This window comes from Heptranchias perlo, chromosome 34 (genome assembly GCF_035084215.1).
Source record: "Heptranchias perlo isolate sHepPer1 chromosome 34, sHepPer1.hap1, whole genome shotgun sequence".
NCBI lineage: Eukaryota > Metazoa > Chordata > Chondrichthyes > Hexanchiformes > Hexanchidae > Heptranchias > Heptranchias perlo.
The window spans coordinates 24,266,908-24,287,857 of NC_090358.1; the positions used below are offsets into that span (position 1 = coordinate 24,266,908).

Here is a 20,950-nt window from a genome sequence, read left to right on the forward strand (position 1 = left end):
TCACGCAACCCTTCCCCTCATGACTCTGATCCATGCTCTGGCCTTTCCTATCCTCATGGACCCTTCCTCTATATCCTCTTGGCCTCCGTTGATCTTTCTGTTGAGAACTGCTATCACATCTCATTTGAGTTTCTGTACTCATCATCAAACGTGCCGAAAAGGGTGTTGTTGTGTTGAGTAAGGAGCACCACCGATCTGAGGTCAAATAACAACTGACCGATTCCGCTTCCTTCTTCTTCACTTTTCCATCACCCCTACTTGTGGTTGCCTTCCCCCTGGGACTTTCCCATGCACCTATAGTTTTCACCTCATCCCACATCATTGTCTATTGTCCTAAGCATTCTTTTCACGCGAGACAGCAATTTGCATGTGCTACATCAATTGGCCATAGTGTATTTGCTGCTACCAGTGCAGCCTCCTCTTGTGTTGGAGAAAACAAATGCAGATTATGTGACCACATTGCTGGACATCTGCATTCTGTCTGCAATGATCCTGACTTCTCTTGTGGCTTGCTATTTCAACTTCCCCTCCCATTCCCATCCTGATTTCTGACTTTGGCCTCCTACCCTATTCCAACCAAACTCAATACAAACTTTATGAACAGTATCTCACTATTCTTCTTGACACGCTGCAGCCCTCTCGTCTGAACATGGAGTTTAGCGACCTTAGTTCTCTCCTCCAGTTTCCTGACTGTTTTCCATCAACCTCCCATTTAATTTGCTTCCACTTTTAGCCGTTTCAACCCTTTTGTCTTTATAAAGCTATTTCACTGCTTGACTGGATGATGGATATATATATAATCATCAGCTCTTTTTGACTTCTTGCCAGTTTTAAGAAAAACTCTTCAGGCTATTAAATACATTAACTTTGTGCTCATAGATAGCATAAGTGGCTTCGCTTTTACCTGTTGTTCTGCCCTCCTCTTCTTTTGGTCATTTTTAATCAGTACTTTAAGGGATTATCTGTTTCCATTTCTGATGAAAGTTGACCCATCTTTTCTCCTTACAGATTGTGATGGACCTGCTTTGGTCCAGCATTTGGTGTTATTATTTCAGATTTGCAGCTTTTGTTCCTGATTGTCCCAGCATTTTATTTGTTTTTTTTTTATTTCTTTCGCATTGACATACATCACTACTGCTGCACAATTGAATCAAGTCAATTCACGCTTATTGTATTTTAGCCTATGGTTCTTTCACAAAAAAAAAGAAATCATCAGTTGCTTAAAAGACAAATAAAGGGATTGATTCCTGAGGTGTCCCCGTGGGTGGTTGGAATGATCCAGTGACATAAAAGGTGGTTGGAATGGTCCAGTGACATAAAATTGCTGGACTATAACTTGGTGTTGTAAAATTGTTTACAATAAAAGGTGAGGACTTTGGTGGCCTGCACTGCCGCTGATTATCTCCGCAGGTCTTCCTGCATCAGATAGTACGTCCCAGTGGCAGCTTCATTTGCCTAGGTATTAGGCTCACTGCCTGGGGCAGTACCTGCTGTGAGTCTTGCAGCCCCTTGTGCTTCTAGGCTATCCTCCCTTCTTCCTCCACTACAACATATCCAGCAGTCGCTCTTAGACACATAAGGGGGCAATTTTAACCTAACCTGCCCCATGGGGAAACCGATGGGATTAGGTGCATCGCTGGTTTTACAACCCGTCCGATTTTACACTCAATTGAAGTCAGTGAAAAGTAATATTGAGCGGGGTGTAAAACTGGCGTTCTACCCAATCCCGTGGGTTTCCCGCCCAGCAAATTAGGTTAAAATTACCCCCCTAGTAGTCTCTGACAAAGATTTCCTCTGTACTGTTCACTTATGTCACTGTTGCAATAATACTCCAAAATCTTGCCACTTGTTAAGTTCTCTGACACCACGTCTAACCTGAAGTAAAATACACTTGAATTGACTGCATAGTTGCAGAATACTGCACAAGTTCATCATTAATAACTTTTAATGAGGCTTTAACAAACAAAATGTGCCCCTGTCTCATACTTTTTGCTGATGTTCAACAATCCATTTTTGGAGCAGTATAAAATTTTCAGAGTATCATTAAACTGGGATGAATAGTTTGCCTGCACCCTACAGGCATTTTGCCCCTTTTTATTAATGTATACTTTAAATATCATTATTGAACTGAGGAAAATATGGCTCTAGATTTGAATTTGTAAATAATTTAGCAGAAATTAATATTGCACCCCTCTAGATTCAAACCAGCGAGAAGTATCACATTTAGACAAACAAAAATATCACAAAACAAATGCTGTTTGTGTTGTGGACTTTATAAATGCCCAAACAGTTTTATAAAGCCATACTTAAGTAATGCAAAGAAAATGCTATTCTTTAGGGACATTGTTTGCCTTGTATTAAAAAAAAGCCTTGATGATAGCAATTGTGAATTAATGTCACAATGCAAGAAATAAAATATGAAATGCCATAATTATAGTAGCTCAGATCAATAGGATAATTTGTGTATTTGATATGATTGACTAAACAATTGCCTTGCACATCAATGTATGCCTTACAGATATCCAAACTGTTGTCTTAAGACATTTACTTAAATGTTGAGTTTCCGTCCATTTTGGCACGATTGTTCAAATACTCGTGTTTAGGTTTAAAGCTGTCCGGAGGCTTGAGTCCTCCGTATGCAGGGTATTTGTCATGGTATTCAGTCAGCAGACAAGGCTGTAGAGTCTTGTCATAGAATCCTGTTGGCAGATGTGGACAGTGATGCCGCCTATTAAATGAAAAAGAAATAAGGTTTACTTACTGACACATTTTTTTGATGATGGGGGTCAGGAGAGAGTAAAACTAAACTTAAAACAATCTCTTCAGTGCGCTTTAATGGTCTGCAATGCTGCCACATAGTGGTACAGAGTGTAGCCTAGAAATTACTTCTTTTGCTGGTATTAGTTGATGAACACTTAACAGAGGAATTACCCCATTTAAATTAAATGGGGCACAGCCAATGGTAAAAGAGCAAACAGAGAAATGTCATTCAAATGTGCTAAATGTTAATAACAGCAACAGTGATTTCTAGGCTCATATCACTAAATTAAGTGGCAAAGCAGTGTCAACAATGTTATCTTCACAAGCTGTACATTATATTCACAAATATTAGGAAGTCAGTGGAAATGGTAAAATAAATGATCAATATTGGATTGGATTCAACTGCGCATAAGAAGTTTCCCCATAGATTTTGTTGAGTCAGATCTTTTTGTTAATTGTATAATGCTTTACTTTGCCCTGGCAAATATAATGCAGCAATCACATTCGCTAATACGTTAGAATATGACGTCTTCCATTTTCAAACCAATCATCTTTGTGGTTCCTCTGAGTTAGGCTGCCATGTTTCATGTTGAGTTGTGGGCAGTTCTGCGATGAGTTGAAACTGCCCAAACACATTTCACTTGGGGGTAAAAATTCGAATACACCATTTCTTGGTGCATGCTGGGAATGCAAGTTGCAAAATTGTGCTCTCCCAGACAGAAAATGCGATATGTGCCAAAGAGCATGCATTGGAGATTTACTTCTTACAATAACAACTTGCATTTATATAGCACCTTTAACATAGTAAAACGTCCCAAAGCGCTACACAGGAGTGTTATCAGACAAAATATGACACTGAGCCATAAGAGGAGACATTAGGACAGGTGACCAAAATCTTGGTCAAAGTAGGTTTTAAGGAGCAACTTAAAGGAGGAGAGAGAGGTAGTGAGGCAGAGAGGTTTGTGGAGAGCATTCTAGAGCTTAGGGTCTAGGCAAATGAAGGGACGGCCGCCAATGGTGGAGCGAAGGCAATTGGGGATGCGTAAGAGGCCAGAATTGGAGGGACGCAAAGATCTTAGTGCCATTACAACAAGCGGAGGAAGGGAATTTTCAGTATGGGCTGGATTCTAACCTAGGTTCCAAAGTTATTACCCACTGCGCCATCCAGTCCCTTAGAAGAATATTAATTTTGAAAATCAGATTTATGAATAATTGCAACAGATTAACAAAATAGTTAAATTGCATTACAAATTAAATGTTAAGTTAAATAACCACAGTATCCATGGAAACATATTTCCTAACAAATTGTTGAGTATAATTGGACTGACAAGAGTGTTCTGTGTCAAGTGAACTGAAAAGCATGTACAGTAATTAATCATAATGAAAGAGTGCAAAAATAGATTAATTTTGTACTTGCTTGTGTTGTCATATAAGTTGTAATTAAATGTTCTTGCTGTTTTATGCCAATCATGGCTTTAGCTTTAATTTATGTTTTTCCAAGACCTGAAATTATTTGGATCTATAATAGATGCTTAATGCAATAAAAAAGTGTAATGTTGGTTAAAGTGTATAAACCAGTAATTGTCCATGGATTTAATTATTGCAGTAAAAACAATCTTTGTATATTTGTCATAAATTCACTGTACAATGATCCCATCTACAGGAGGTCAATATTGGCTGGTTTGTCATTAACAACCACAATGACAAATTCCATTTTTAAATAAAAAATGTCCCATGACACTTCAGGAATAAGCAAATGGAAATGGATGCTGAGCCAAGAAAGGAAGTTAAGAAGGGAGACCAAAGCCTTGGTGAAAGTGATGGGTTTTGAGGATGTTTTTAAATTGGAGGTGGAGAGGGAGAGAAGCTCAGCCTGTGATTTCCAGTAGGGAGGTCCGAAGTGGTTAGTCAATCAAACTAAATCCAGTCAATAACTATGGGAAAACATTCTAACCCATTTATCTTTAAAGGATAGCCTCATGGAGATTACTGCCACAGCAATCTGAAGAAAACCTGAAGCAGCTACCATTTACAAAATTTAAATAATCTATGGCAACTCACATTTTTCTTTTATATCATATTGTCACTTTGAACAAACATCAATTTTAACTGAAGGCACAAAATGCCCAGTGCCTGCCCATTGACACTGCACTCCGCCTGGCCCCACAAAAGTTAAAAGGAATCACAGCCATTTTCTGAATGGCCACCAGTCACTTTACAAACCGCTAGTTAAGCTGCTCAACACCTGGTACAAATGGGTGGAGCATGAGTGGCACACCTATCTACGTCTTAGGACCCCATTGCGAATATTACAAGTGGCCTTCCGCCTGAAACAAACGGGAACTCCAGCTGCCCATCTCAGGATCCAACCCAAGATAGCGGCAGCTGGAATACCAGTGAAAACCGGATGATGTGTGATCGGACGCCATTTTCAGGCCGCTACCGCCCCGTTTACAACAGGTGGGGACCCTTAAAATCAGCCCTCCTCTTTCTTCTGACCTAAGGCTGCTGAAAGGAGGTCATTAGTCATTAAACAAGAGATCTACTAGCAAGGCACCAAATCTCTTTTTACACAATAGATTCATGTTGCAAAATATATTTTTTTCAATTTATATTCCAACTTTGAGAGCACTTGCTTGCTGACAGATTGTTTATATGTAAGGAATCTTACAACACCAGGTTATAGTCCAACAAATTTATTTTAAAATCTCAAGCTTTCGGAGATTATCCCGAAAGCTTGTGATTTTAAAATAAATTTGTTGGACTATAACCTGGTGTTGTAAGATTCCTTACATTTGTCCACCCCAGTCCATCACCGGCATCTCCACATCAAGATTGTTTATAATACAGAAAGCATTTTCTTTAACATTGTTGCCTCAGCCTTGAGTTCCAGGACACAGTTCCATCATTTCATCTCAACTCTAGGAATTTTCATTCAATGCCTCTGGCTCAGACTTTCTTTGGAAAGGATTCCTCTAGTGTCCAGCAGCAATGCAACTTTCTGATGTTTATGACTTGAGAAGGGAAATTGTGCAATTTTAAGTAAAGGCCACAAATCAATGTTGCCAGCAAAGCGGAGTTCACTGGCACTACTGACAGCCCCAATATTGGGCCAAACAATAGTGATATGGTGCAGAAACTATTTAAACACAGGCCTAAGTTTGATCCACAAGTTTCTCTAATGAGCCTCCAGTCATTTAGGGAGGGGCAATAAGTACAGTCTTGCCAGCATCACCTACATCCCAAGAACAAATAAAACAAGTGATTTACAAAGCTTGGGTTCCAGAGGCTGCTAAGCATAGATCCAAGTAAACCAGATGGAAGATTAAAAGGATGGAATTGAGAAGGAAATGCGGCTGACAGTCAGCTTCTGCTTGGAAGTAGCAAAACTGAAGGAGAAGCATAAAGGCTAAAATAGAGATTATTGTATAAAATATGCATCTATTTGATTTGCCAGAATTTACAGAAAGAAGACACTAGGCTTCAACAAGCAACTGCTGTCCAAACCGGTACCAATGGGAGGTCAGTTTAACTTTCAGTGACGGTGTGAAACAGACGATATCGGATCCATCACTCATTATACACCCCGCCTGATTTTTCACAAGTGCGCCACCTGCCCTATTGATTAGTATATTAGCCATACTGGTTGCTCAGTGGGCATCCAAGGCACATGTCTGAAACTAGCATTAGGCCCATTGCATATTCAAAACGGGAGCCTTATGCCTGTTTCAGGCCCCTTTGTTAAATTAGTCTGTGAATGGCCACAGCATGCGCTGTGCATAGGACTGTTTGTATTGGGAACAAACATATAGGGATGAGAATGAAGGCAGTAGAGATTTGAGTAGTTATGTTGGGTGAGTGGAATATATTGAGGCCCATAAGATTGCTCTTGTAGGGACTGGTTTCAACTAAAAGTCAATCAATTCTTGCTGCATCAATCTCACCTTCTGCTTCCTCCTCCTCCTCATCTTGTTCTTCCTCCATTTTTGCAGACAAGGATGCAGGCTTTCCTTCCAGCTTTATGGTTACCTCTTGTCATAGCAAAGTTGTGCAGAACACAACAGGCACAAATGATCTCAGAGACTTTTGCGGTGCTGTAGAGTAGGACCCCACCCGATCTGTTCAGACTTTGGAAGTGCTGCTACACAATGCTGATTGAATGTTCTACAAGATGGAGGTACAAATCTAATTGAAGTAAATTCTTACCTTGGAATGAAAATTGGGTGAGTTCTATAAAGTCTTTTTGATCCGCTCCACCAGATTACCGTCCAGGTGAAAATCTACCCCATTGTATTTTCTTTAGTCATCAGCAGGGGGGGTACGGGGAGGGGATAAGAGGGGGTTCCAGATTGGTAAACACTGGCCTGTTTAATGCTTCAGTGTGTAACTTACTGACTAACTTGGCAAAGTCATTAATAGTGGCTTGAAATAAGGTAGTTGCATAAAAGTTCAATGCAGTGGTGACTTTAACCGCAATGGTATGTCTGTCGGTGTGCTGGTATCATCTGAGGGTCAGGCTCCAGTAAGCAGCACAACTCAGTAATTGCCTCTTTGTTAAATCGTAGGTAGTTAAGGCAGGTCTCTTCTGATGTGCTCAAGGAGTTTGTACCCGAGTCTTTCGTTATGATGTAAATACTGGCCACCTGCAGGTGGGTGTCAGTGCACCTGTCTCTCCATCCTCCTCGGGAATTCCTCTTCTTCCTCCAAACCCTGGACAACCACTGGCAGGCCCAATGGAATTTCCACGGTCAGCACGGCTGGCAGCAGCTGGGGTGAACTCGTGGCAGCAGGAATGCTGCCGTGGGAGCTGCGCACCAAACAAGTGTAGAATTGAAGGAAAGTAGCAGCAAACAGCAGGCCAAAAGAAAACAAGCTCTAAGCACATAGTTCAGTTTATAAAATCAAGAACAGCAGTTAGAATGCAAGTCTCACAATGTGATAATCTATGTGGTGAAGTTCATCAACAAACAATTGGCAGGCCTCCCAGTACCTGTTTTATAAAAGCACTCAATGAATCAAGAGCAGTGCTGCAAAATGCTGTGGGCAATTTGGAGCGGTAACAATTTACATTCATTGATATAAATTTCCAATGTGTAGTGAGGCCAGCACATGCACATAGCATGGCCTAAAAATATGACATTCTTCTTCTCATGTGGTGTCTGAAGTTCAGCACTGAATATCTTCAGCTGTCTAAACCCTAAGTTCTGGAATTAACTCCCTAAACCTCTTTGCCTCTCTACGTCTCTCTCCTCCTTTAAAGACCCTCCTGAAACCGACCACTTTGACCAAGGTTTTGGACACCTGTCCTAATATGTCCATTAGCTCGGTGCCAATTTTTGTCTGATTACATTCCTGTGAAGCACCTTGGGATGTTTCTCTAAGTGAAAGGCACTATATGAATGCACGTTGTTGTTGTTGTTGTTCCCAATTCCACAGGCCACACGCACTGCTGATAAGGGGCTGCTCCCAAGTGCACCACTGCAGAATCCACCCTTAGATGCTAAATACTTCTAAGATGCATAATAAAGCACTATATAAATGCAAGTTCATTATTTCTGCAAAAATAGAGCTTCTTCATATCTCTCTCAAGTCTAACCAACAGCTACCACTTTTGAGAGCTCCATCGTTAGTCTTTCTTCATCAATCAAGATTCTTGGCCTCACTAATACCTCCAACGTCAAACATGCCTCACATCTCCTCTATTGCTATGGTTACCTACAAGAAGCACAGTTTCCCCTGAAGAGATGGGAATACATGGTGGGCATCCCACATTGTAGTTAGGGGTTAATTGTTAAACCTGGGCACGTAAACCCGTACATGGCATGTACAGAGGCACAAGCTTTGGTTCATAAGAGACTTGGTCTGCTTATGCAAACTGTCTTTAGCTGTGAACACAAGAAAAAAGCGTTGGGGAAGAGCTCCAACTGGAACACAGATATCACTGACGTTGACTGAATTCTTTCCTTTCCAAGGCACTGAGTTGGAAGAGGAAGTAATGAACTGTGATCTGTACTGTACAGTTTTTGATGCCAGACTACATCGATCTAGTTAAAACTTTTGCATCTGGTGCGTGTCAGTCACCTCACAACTTTCAATGGTGTCACATCTGCAAGTGTGGCCTCAGAAGCATTAAACTTCAAAAGTGTGTCACACCCCAGTGGGCATCACGTACCTCCATAAGGCAAAAATTAATGATTGAAACAAGCACATTCAGTCATTCAATTGCAACTCAAATATCCAATTGACAAATCATATGTATGGACTAATGAATTGTAAACAATTTTACAACACCAAGTTATAGTCCAGCAATTTTATTTTAAATTCACAAGCTTTCGGAGGCTTCCTCCTTCCTCAGGTGAACGTTGTTGGATTTTCCAACATCGTTCACCTGAGGAAGGAGGAAGCCTCCGAAAGCTTGTGAATTTAAAATAAAATTGCTGGACTATAACTTGGTGTTGTAAAATTGTTTACAATTGTCAACCCCAGTCCATCACCGGCATCTCCACATCATGGACTAATGAAGACATGTAAGCAGTAAAAAATTAAGTAATCAAATTGCTCAATTGTTTTCTCAAAAACTGCCAATTCTGAACTGGCAAGTAACAGAAACTGACCACTAAATCATTTAAACATATTTCTAAGATTGTTTTGAGCTATCATTGTGATTCTTCAACTAGTTAAAAATTGACCATGTAAATTACATTTAAAAGTTATAAAATTAAATGACTCAGAGCAAAATACCAATTTTAACCCAGAAAACCATTTTCCTGCTGTGGGCTATCCCTGTATCAGGATCCTGGGGTTCAATTTGCTTAGAGCTTCAATTGACACCCTCCCTGTTATTCTGCCTCACTACCAGACACCTGATATGAGCCCTTCCCAATTGTGCTACCTCATGGTCCAACTAATGTTCAGTTGTGCTGTCTACCACTTTGAACCTCTTACCCAATTGCACTGCCTCCTACCTTGATTCCCCATCTGATGGTGATGCCTCTCAGCCCAATCCCTGCTCTATTGCTGTTCTTCCTGGCCCAATTCCCCCACCCAATTGTGCTACCTCCCACCAGATTCTGAGGACCCCTGCAACACTGTGGTGCCCCTAGATCTGATCTCCACACCCGATACTCGATTTGTGAAAGGTAGGTCGTGCCTGACAAACCTGATTGAATTTTTTGAAGAGGTGACTGTAGTAGTGGACAGGGGAATGTCAATGGATGTTATTTATATGGACTTCTAGAAGGCATTTGATAAAGTCCCACATAAGAGACTGTTAGCTAAGATAGAAGCCCATGGAATCGAGGGAAAAGTACGGACTTGGTTAGGAAGTTGGCTGAGCGAAAGGCGACAGAGTGGAGGGATAATGGGTAGGTACTCACATTGGCAGGATGTGACTAGTGGAGTTCCGCAGGGATCTGTCTTGGGGCCTCAATTATTCACAATATTTATTAACGACTTAGATGAAGGCATAGAAAGTCTCATATCTAAGTTTGCCGATGACACAAAAAATGATTCCCGGACTTCAAGGGTTAAGTAACGAGGAGAGATTACACAAGTTGGGGTTGTATTCTCTAGAGTTTCGAAGGTTAAGGGGTGATCTGATCGAAGTTTATAAGATATTAAGGGGAACAGATAGGGTGGATAGAGAGAAACTATTTCCGCTGGTTGGGGATTCTAGGAGTAGGGGGCACAGTCTAAAAATTAGAGCCAGACCTTTCAGGAGTGAGATTAGAAAACATTTCTACACACAAAGGGTGGTAGAAGTTTGAAACCCTCTTCCGCAAACGGCAATTGATACTAGCTCAATTGCTAAATTTAAATCTGAGATAGATAGCTTTTTGGCAACCAAAGGTATTAAGGGATACGGGCCAAAGGCAGGTATATGGAGTTAGGTCACAGATCAGCCATGATCTTATCAAATGGCGGAGCAGGCACGAGGGGCTAAATGGCCTACTCCTCTTCCTATGTTCCTATGATACTGGATGACTCCATCCCAATCCAGCGTATTCTGCTCACACTCATTCAACAGCTGTGGACTCTGCCTCTGCCCTCAGCAGTTTGGCAGCCCCAGCCACACACTCTCCTCTCTGCACATTCTCAGCTCCAGGCTGCAAATTCTTTCTCCTTGTGTATTTTTTAGAATCATATACATTTACAATGAAATATAAAAATAATAGAAACACAATCATTGCAATTTTCTAGATATATTCCTTAAAAAATGTAAGTTTAAAACACTTACGTGATGTTAAATTATTTATTGCATGTCCAGGTTATTAAGCATGATTATAAATGAAATGTGTAGGTGTCTCAAGTCAGCATGCTGTTTATAAACTGTATGGGCATTAAAAATTTCTACATCTTCTTTGATTATAGCCATCGCTAACGCCTCTGCAGCTCTGCTGCAAAAGGAGTTGCTTTTTACTTAGCTATGTTAAATAAGTATATGCAAATTATAAAGCTGTCTTTTCAACTTATTATTAATCCATCATTGGTGCATTAAAAAATTGATGTTCTGTAACAAGACTAATAGTGGAGGAAGGATTTGAGATAGAGTTGCTGGCACTGATATTTGATTGGCAAATTCCAATTTTTCTTTTTGTAACCATATTTGGTACATCCGATTTGCACTTCACATATGTGGAGAGCTATAGTTTGCTTCTGCGTTTGGAAAATAAAGCTCGAGCTGGCTTTTAATTATTTATTTAGGCTTATCAATTTTAAATATATTTTGTCTTCTTTATTGATAATCTCAGAAGTCACTGAGAAAAAACATTTAAAGATGTTTATGTAGTTGTGTCCATCTATGGTGTTAATAAATCTTAAAATGCATTAATCATATGAAAGAACTAAGTGTGATACAGGAGATTAATTCTGCACTTGATGTGCTTTGCATTGAATCAATATTTTTCTTCTACTAAAACATTTCTATTGAAGATGAAAAAACATAGGAGGAAAAAAATTGGATAGGGGCTGTTTTTGGGTGCAGGTAGCGTGATATACTATTACCACATGCCCAACGGCCCCTGTGCAGGCAGGACGCAAGTTTGAGCCCATCAGAGGACTCACCTGCAATCAGCGTTCCATTCCTGGCCTTGCACGTGGAATCAATGCAATTTGCACTTTCCACCACCAGAGGGAGCTCAATCTCTTAAAGGGAGGATGTTTCTTAGAAATCTCTTAAAGGTAGCTGGTACCTGTTATTTGCTGAAAATAACAGTCTACTGTCTGCATGGAGTCTGAACAGAGATCAGACATCGTATATGTAAAACACAGATGCAAGTCCCATCCCTATGTTTACACACTGATGAGTTATGTTAAAACATTGAATAAAAGTTGCACACTACTAAATCCCACATCCTCCAATCTGCACGCCAGACCTCACCAATCTGCCGATCTGAGTTGGTACCAAGGTTCTCTGCTGATGCACTAGAGACCTTGGTGCAAGAGGTGGACAAAGGGAGGGACTTCCTACATCCACGGAGGGGGGGGAGGCAAGAGGCCCTCCTGACATATATCCAAAAGGCAGTGGGGGAAGAAGTCAATGTCAGGCGCACAGCACCATGTGAACATGGATGCAGTGCAGGAAGAAGCTCAATGCTTTGACATGAGTGGTCAAGGTGAGTGAGGTCAACTGTCAAGTGGCGTCTCCTACCAACTGCACCACGCACTACACCCCTCATCCCTCATATACCAACAAACTCTTTCCATCAGTACTCAACTCTTCCAAGCAGATGCTTCCCCTCACCCCTACACATTACTGCTGTTTCAAGCCGCCCACCCTCAACTCACAGGCCACACGCATGGCAGCTATTCATCCATGACAGGCACATCACGCAGACACATGTCACGCTTTCTTGCAGGAGAAGGTGGCGCATATCAAGAGGCAGCAAGTGGCCGTGGCATTTAGCACCTCGAGCCTGTTCCGCCATTCATTGAGATCATGGTAAACCTGTGACCTAACTCCATATACCCACCTTAGCCCCATATCTCTTAATACCCTTGGTTCACAGAAATCTATCAATCTCAGATTTAACTTTCACAAGTCAGCTAGCATCAACAGCTGTCTGCAGAAGAGCGTTCCAAATGTCTCCCACCCTTTGTGTGCAGAAGCATTTCCTAATTTCACTCCTGCACGTCCTGGCTCTAAATGTTAGACTATGTCCCCGCGTCCTAGTATTCGAGTGTAGGAGACCTCCAAAAACAGTTACAAATGTCTCCACAGCCAGAAGCAATAATCCAGCCACTAACCTGTAAATCCTACATGGTCCTTTTAATTAGTGCCGGTGGGGGGCTCCTCCAGGCACTCTGATGCGTTCAGGTGGTCGGGGTGAAGACTGTGCGTTGAGTTGAGCGTTAAATCTCAAAATGGTGTCTATCACTTTAAATCAGCGTTGCACACTGATTGAAGTCATTTTCTCCCTACTTTACATGATTCCAGTGTGCGCTATCTGCGCCTGTGCTAACTCCTATACCGAGATGGCATCTGGTGCACGTCACGCTGGAAACGTGCATGCGCATCCAAGACGCCATCTCGGACGTCGGAGAGGCGGTGTAGCGCCGAAACAACGGGTGCTACACGGTTTAATTTAGCGCCCATAATCTCAGTGTCAACACATAGGGTTCAGTCGTGAAGTGGTTATGATCCTGGACTAGCAATCCAGAGATTATGGGGTAAATTTTAACAATGAGGCAGGATCTCAGCAGTGGGGTCAATAAGCGGGTGGGAAACCGTGAAAATTTTTTTGTGCTTGTTCTCGAGTGATCGCGACTAAATTGAAGGCACTTAATTCTACTTCCGGGTTTCGCGTCTCCAAGCTGCACAACAGGCATGACATGATTTAAAGCCCACTAAAGGGCCAATGCAACAATGGATTTTGAAAGAGATAGGAGTAAAAAGCCAAATGGAAGAACATAGAGGAAAGGCAGCACCCAGGTTCTCGGACGCCTCCCTTGAGATACTACTGGCTGCTATGAGAAGCAGGAGGGAGTTGTTATACCCAGGTGACAGGAGGAAGAAACCTGCTTCTGCCACCAAGAAGTCGTGGCTGGAGGTGGCAGAACAGGTCAGCAGCAGGGGCACAGTGCCCTGGTCTTAGGTGCAGTGCAGGAAGCGATTTAATGACCTAATCAGGTCAGGAAAAGTGAGTACACTACATCCTGTGGTGCACATCACCCCACCCTCACTCTGTCCTGCCAAGCCTACTCCACCACATCACTCCTCACACCCACTTAAGTCTCTATCAATTTACCTTCACTTTCTGTGTACTTCCTCACCTCTCAATTTGTGAATCCACCACTCTCACTCACCCCAATCCTACTTCATGACACGCAATGTCGTGAATCTGTCTGGTCGTCACCCTCTGATGCATCACCTTCATGGGCAGCCTCATCCAAAGCAATGCATCCATTGGGTGACCCTGTCACCCTCACTCACTTATACGCCTGTCCTTTCTCCCCTTGTAGGAAAAGAGAGTGCAAAATGTACAGGAGTGGAGTAGGACTGGAGGGTCACCACAAATAGTGGCGCTGGAAGAGGCGGAGGAGGAGGCGTTGGAACTAAGCCGGACGCAGGAATGCCTGGCCGTCGGAGATGCTCAGACTGGCACCCTGCAAACGTCTAGTAACAGAACTTTAACATCCCTCACACACAACATGAATTAATGTTATCAATGATTGAGTCTTGCTCACTGCAACGTCACTTCCCTGGTGAGTCTTCTTATTGCTGTATGTTCTCTTCCAGGGTCTTCAAGAAGTGCTGAACTGGCCAATGACGTGGACAAGGCCGATTCCTCAGAGGAGCTCCATGCCTCTGAGGGCGCACTGTCATATTATAGTGAGCCATGCACCAGCGCAGATACTCACACATCAGCGGGTACTATTAGAGAGTTAGTTGGGTTGTCACCTGGTGAGTCACCACACATAAGTGAGCACGAGCAGACAATGGTGGCAGGGGCAACTGTGGAGAGTCCGTGTTGGTGGCCGCACTCCTCTCCAGGCTCTGCTCAGCTGGACACAGGTGCTGAGCCCTGGGGGCCATCCTTGAAAAGGAGAATGATAGAGGTACAGACGCACCTTTGCGACTTGCCATCCTCAGTCTCCACATCAGCAGAGAGGGTGGAGGAGTCCACCTCCTGTATTAGTGGACTGGTGGCAGAGGTAAGTGCAGGAACGTCTGTGATGGAGGGAATGGCAGCGGTCATGGCGCTTCAAGCACGGCTCTCAAATGAGTCCATTCAAGCCCTGACAACAGCCACGCGGATTAAGGGTGAACGACATTCTGCCGCCTTAAACAGGCAGATAGATACATTAGCAGTGGCCTTACAAGGTATCACACATGTGCTCCAAGCTGTTGTCCAGCAGAGTGGTAGGAGTGGAGTGATGTGGCCCTGGCCCAGGAGAGGGATGATGGCGAAAGGGCACATGGAAGTAGGGACTCCACTCAAAGTGCTCCCAGGTCTTACCCATTGCCGCCCTCCCACCTCAGCCGGTACCCGCAATGCTGCCTCCTCACCAGATGGCCAAGTCTGCCCCTGCACAGGTGCAGGTGGAGCAGTCTTTGTCGGGGCCCTCACGGGCTCCAAAACCCAGAGGGTGTAGGCCCAGAGCATCTCAGCAGTCAGGGCAGGGACCTGAACAACCTGCCACTACCTTTGCTGAAGCCACAAAGGATACACTATGTAGAACTGGTAGGAAGAGGAAGGCAATCCGGTAGTTTCATGGCCACCATTACTGATACTAGTATTTTAATTCCAGATTTTAGTTAATTAATTGAATTTAAATTCCCCTGCTGCCGTGGCAGGATTTGAACTCATGACTTCGGGTTATTAGCCCAGGCCTCTGGATTACTAGTCCAGTAACATAACCACTATGCTACCATACCCACTGTTTGTGCTAATATCTCCTTCGTGGCTCGGTGTCAAATTTTGTCAGACGTTTTACTACATTAAAGGCACTATATGAATGCAAGTTGTTGTTATTTGAGCAGACGGCTGCTCCAAAGTGGTGTGGATGGTAAAGAGTGCTGAGATGTGCATGATGGTCCAGCAAAACTGGCTTCCTCCTCCTGAGCTTGTGGTCAATCTGTTTTTTAAAAAATGCACAGAATGAGCATGTTACACATTGTTATTTATGTTGTTACTGTTATGTTTCACAGCAGAGCACAAAAACCATGAATCTGTTCAATTAAAACCAGTGACTATATTCAGTTACCAATACACAAACTAGGACAATGGTCTCGACAAACCACCATCCCCCAGGCCCTGCCAGCTTATAACATGTAGTCATGCCTCTGTATTGCAGTGTGACATATTTGACAGTGATTCTCATTGCTTACCTTGACACTTTTCTTCAGACACCTCCTTTCGCACAAAGCTCCAAGCACAGTGGATAGGGAGACAGTGTTACCTTCCGTATGATGGCTTCCTATGGGTCCTCTTGTTTAGTTGCGAATTGCCTTTCTGTTCTGCAGCAGTTGTATCTCCATTCCCTCTGGCTGTCCATAATAATCAGGCAGCAAGAGGTGAAGAACAATTGGGCAGAGAGTAATAGTGAATGGCTGTTTTTCAGACTGGAGGGAAGTATACAGTGGTGTTCCCCAAGGGTTAGAATTAGGACCAATGCTCTTTTTGATATATATTAATGACCTGGACTTGGGTATAGAGGGTATAATTGCAAAGTTTGTAGAGGACACGAAACTTGGAAATGTAGTAAACAACGTGGAGGATTGTAACAGACTTCAGGAGGACATAGACAGACTGGTGAAATGGGTAGACACATGGCAGATGAAATTTAACGTAGAGAAGTGTGAAGTGATGCATTTTGGTAGACAGAATGAGGAGAGGCAGTATAAACGAAATGGTACAATTTTAAAGGGGGTGCAGGAACAGAGAGACCTAGGGGTGCACATACACAAATCTTTGATGGTGGCAGGACAAGTTGAGAAGGTTGTTAAAAAAGCATATGGGATCCTGGACTTTATTAATAGAGGCATAGATTACAAAAGCAAGGAAGTTGTGCTAAATCTTTATAAAACAACTGGAGTGTTGTGTTCAATTCTGGGCACCACACTTTAGGAAGGATGTCAAGGCCTCAGAGAGGGTGCAGAAGAGATTTACTGGAATAAGAGCATAAGAACTAGGAGTATGAGAAGGCCATACAGCCCCTCGAACCTGCTCTGCCATTCAGTAAGATCATTGTGTCAACTCCACTTTCCCGCCCTATCCCCATATCCCTTGAGTCCCTTAGTGTCCAAATATCCATTGATCACAGGCTTGAATATATTCAATGACTGAGCATCCACAGCCCTCTGAGGTAGAGTATTGCAAAGATTCACAACCCTCTGAGTGAAGATATTTTTCCTCATCTCGGTCCAAAATGGCCACCCCCTGATCTTGAGACTATGACCTGTAGTTCTAGACTCTCCTGCCAAGGCAAACAGCCTCTCAGCATCTGCCCTGTCAAACCCTCTAAGAATTGTGTACATTTCAATGAGATCACCTCTCATTTTACTAAACTCCAGAGTATATAGGCCCACTGTACTCAATCTCTCCTCACAGGACAACCCTTTCATCCCAGGAATCAATTTAGAAAACCTTCGTTGCACTCCCTCTAAGACAAGTATATCCTCCCTTCGGTAAGAAGACCAAAACTGTACACAATACTCCAGGTGTGGGCTCACCAGAGCCCTATATAATTGCTCCTTACTCTTATACTCCAACCCTGTTGCAATAAAGGCTAACATACATTTGTCTTCCTAATTGCTTGCTGTACCTGCAAGCTAACTTTCTGAGATTTGAGTACAAGGACACATAAATCCCTCTGACCACTAAAATTTCTTAGTCTCTCACCATTTAAAAAATATTCTGCTTTTCTATTCCAACCAAAGTGGATAATTTCACATTTCCCCACATTATACTCCATCTGCCACCTTCTCGCCCACACACTTAATCTGTCTATATCCCTATGCACCCTCTTTGCATCCTCCTCAGAACTTACTTTCCAGGTAATAGTACCAGGGATGAGGGACTTCAGTTGTGTGGATAGACTGGAGAAGCTGGGGTTGTTCTCTTTAGAACAGAGACGATTAAGGGGAGATTTGAAAGAGGAGTTGACAATCATGAACGAGTTAAAAACAAGAAACTTTTTCCAACTTTTTCCAATGGCAGAAGGGTTGGTAACCAGGGGACACAGATTAAAGGTGATCAACAAAAGAGCCAGAGGCGACATGAGGAAACATTTTTTTTACGCAGCGAGTTGTTATGATCTGGAATGCACTGCCTGAAAGGGTGGTGGAAGCAGATTCAATAATAACTTTCAAAAGAGAATTAGATAAATACTTCGAGGGTAAAAAACTGCAGGGCTAAGGGGAAAAGGCAGTGGAATGGGACTAATTGGATAGCTCTTTCAAAGAGCCGGCACAGGCACGATGGGCCAAATGGCCTTCTCCTGTGCTGTACCTACAATGAAACTATGAAACTATGAAGTTGGCCTCATCGGTAAAGCAAACCTTACTCCCTCCATTAGCACTCCAATTTGCCCATTCCACAGCAGAATTGCTGCAGTGATTGCTATTGCTGGCACTTAACTCCCTATTAAAGTGGTAAGCATGTGATTCATTCACTACCTTAATTACAATGTTTTTTCTAATTAGCTGATAAATTGAGTTTTGCAAGTTGTAGCAACGTCCAGGTAATGCTATGAGTAAACTGATGTTTCCTACGAGTGTGCAAACAGATCCTCTCCTAGCTCTCCCTGTCTGGAGCTCTCAATTAAACTGTTTACGCCCCCCCCCCCCCCCGCCCCATCCTTTGTAATAATCTCTACTGAGCTCAGAAGAACAAAGCCATACCAGCATAATTACCCAATTTCCTGTCTGGGATGGGTGAATGACCCTTATTGTTTCAACTGGATATGGTATACAGAAAAAACCATAACGATTGAATGGTCTTCCATTGTCTAGGGTTCGAGTGATATCCAAGAGACATCATTCAACAAACTGGTTTGTCAGGTTCTAACACACATTTTCCAGCATTTCTGTTCAGAGAATTCAATCCCTTGTAAACTAAATTTAATTTCATAGCAACATTTTAATATAAATTATGCCAAAATCGCACATGGAAAATAGTCGGAAATCCTGAGATGTGACAGACTCTAACACACTATGCTCAGTATTGCTTATCTCTACATTTGTCTCCATGTCCTTTGCACATTTTTTGACACTCTTGTAGAGAATCATAAAAATACAGCCTGGTATCTAAGCTGACTTGTTCCTATCTATTTTATGGGTGTGCTCTCTTATCCTACTGTAACAATCCTTTTTGAATATCTTATAGAATCATAGAAATTTATGGCACAGAAGGAGGCCATTCAGCCCATCTGAAAAAGAGCTATCCAGCCTAATCCCACTTTCCAGCCCTAGGTTTGTAGCCTTGTGGGTTACGGCACTTCAAGTGCATATCCAAGTACTTCTTAACTGCGATGAGGCTTCTGCCTCTACCACCCTCTCAGGCACTGCATTCCAGACCCTACCACCCTCTGGGTGAAAAAATTTCTCAACTCCCCTCTAATCTTTCTACCAATTAATTTAAATCCATGCCCCCTGGTTATTGATCTCTCTGCTAAGGGAAATAGTTCCTTCCTCTCCACTCTATCTCGGCTCCTCTTAATTTTATAAAGCTCAATTAAATCTCCCCTCAGCCTCCTTTGTTCCAAAGAAAACAACTCCAGTCTATCCAATCTTTCCTCAGAGCTAAAATTCTCCCGTCCTGACAACATCCTTGTAAATCTCCTCTGTACCCTCTAGTGCAATCACATCTTTCCTGTAATGTGGTGACCAGAACTGTATGCAGTTCTGTGGCCTAACTAGTGTTTTATACAGTTCGAGCATAATCTACCACCTCTTATATTCAATGCCTCAGCTAATAAATGATAGTATCCCGTATATCTTTTTAACCACCTTATAGAATTGTTACAGCACAGAAGCAGGCCATTCGGCACATCGAACCTGTGCCAGCTCTTTGTAAGAGCAATCCAGTTAGTCCCATTCCCCCACTCTTTCCCCGTAGCCCTGCACATTTATAGGAACATAGGAACAGGAGTAGGCCATTCAGCCCCTCGTGCCTGCTCCGCCATTTGATAAGATCATGGCTGATCTGTGATCTAACTCCATATACCTGCCTTTGGCCCATATCCCTTAATACCTTTGGTTGCCAAAAAGCTATCTATCTCAGATTTAAATTTAACAATTGAGCTAGTATCAATTGCCATTTGCGGAAGAGAGTTCCAAACTTCTACAACCCTTTGTGTGTAGAAATGTTTTCTAATCTCGCTCCTGAAAGGTCTGGCTCTAATTTTTAGACTGTGCCCCCTACTCCTAAAATCCCCAACCAGCGGAAATAGTTTCTCTCTATCCACCCTATCTGTTCCCCTTAATATCTTATAAACTTCGATCAGATCACCCCTTAACCTTCGAAACTCTAGAGAATACAACCCCAATTTGTGTAATCTCTCCTCGTAATTTAAACCTTGAAGTCCGGGTATCATTCTAGTAAACCTACGCTGCACTCCCTCCAAGGCCAATATGTCCTTCCGAAGGTGCGGTGCCCAGAACTGCTCACAGTACTCCAGGTGCGATCTAACCAGAGTTTTGTATAGCTGCAGCATAACTTCTGCTCCCTTGTACTCTAGTCCTCTAAATATAAAGGCCAGCATTCCATTAGCCTTCTTGATTATTTTCTGCACCTGTTCATGACAATTCAATGATCTATGTACCTGAACCCCTAAGTCCCTTTGGACATCCACTGTTTTTAACTTTTTACCATTTAGAAAGTACCCTGTTCTATCCTTTTTTGATCCAAAGTGGATGACCTCACATTTGTCTACATTGAATTTCATTTGCCACAGTTTTGCCCATTCACCTAATCTATCAATATCGCTTTGTAATTTTATGTTTTCATCAAATATTTCTTCAAATATTTATCCAATTCCTTTTTGAAAGCCATGATTCAATCTGCATCCACCACCCTTTCAGGCAATGCATTCCAGATCATAACTACTCGCCTCATAAAAAAGTTTTTCTTCACGTCGCATTTGTTTCTTTTGCCAATCACCTTAAATCTGTGTCCTCTAGTTCTCAACTCTTCTGCCAATGGGAACAGTTCCTCTTTATTTACTCTAGGGGAATCAAGGGATATGG

At 42.5% G+C, this 20,950-nt stretch overlaps 1 protein-coding gene across 1 annotated transcript in view; it reads right to left on the reverse strand.

The window, feature by feature from the left end:
- saxo2 (stabilizer of axonemal microtubules 2) overlaps window positions 1-20,950 on the reverse strand; it is a 60,897-nt gene that overhangs the window by 17,903 nt on the left and 22,044 nt on the right. The window contains exon 2 of the mRNA XM_067971176.1: window positions 2,549-2,728. Within this exon, the coding sequence (XP_067827277.1) occupies window positions 2,549-2,728 (180 nt within the window). The remainder of the gene's footprint in view (window positions 1-2,548; window positions 2,729-20,950) is intronic.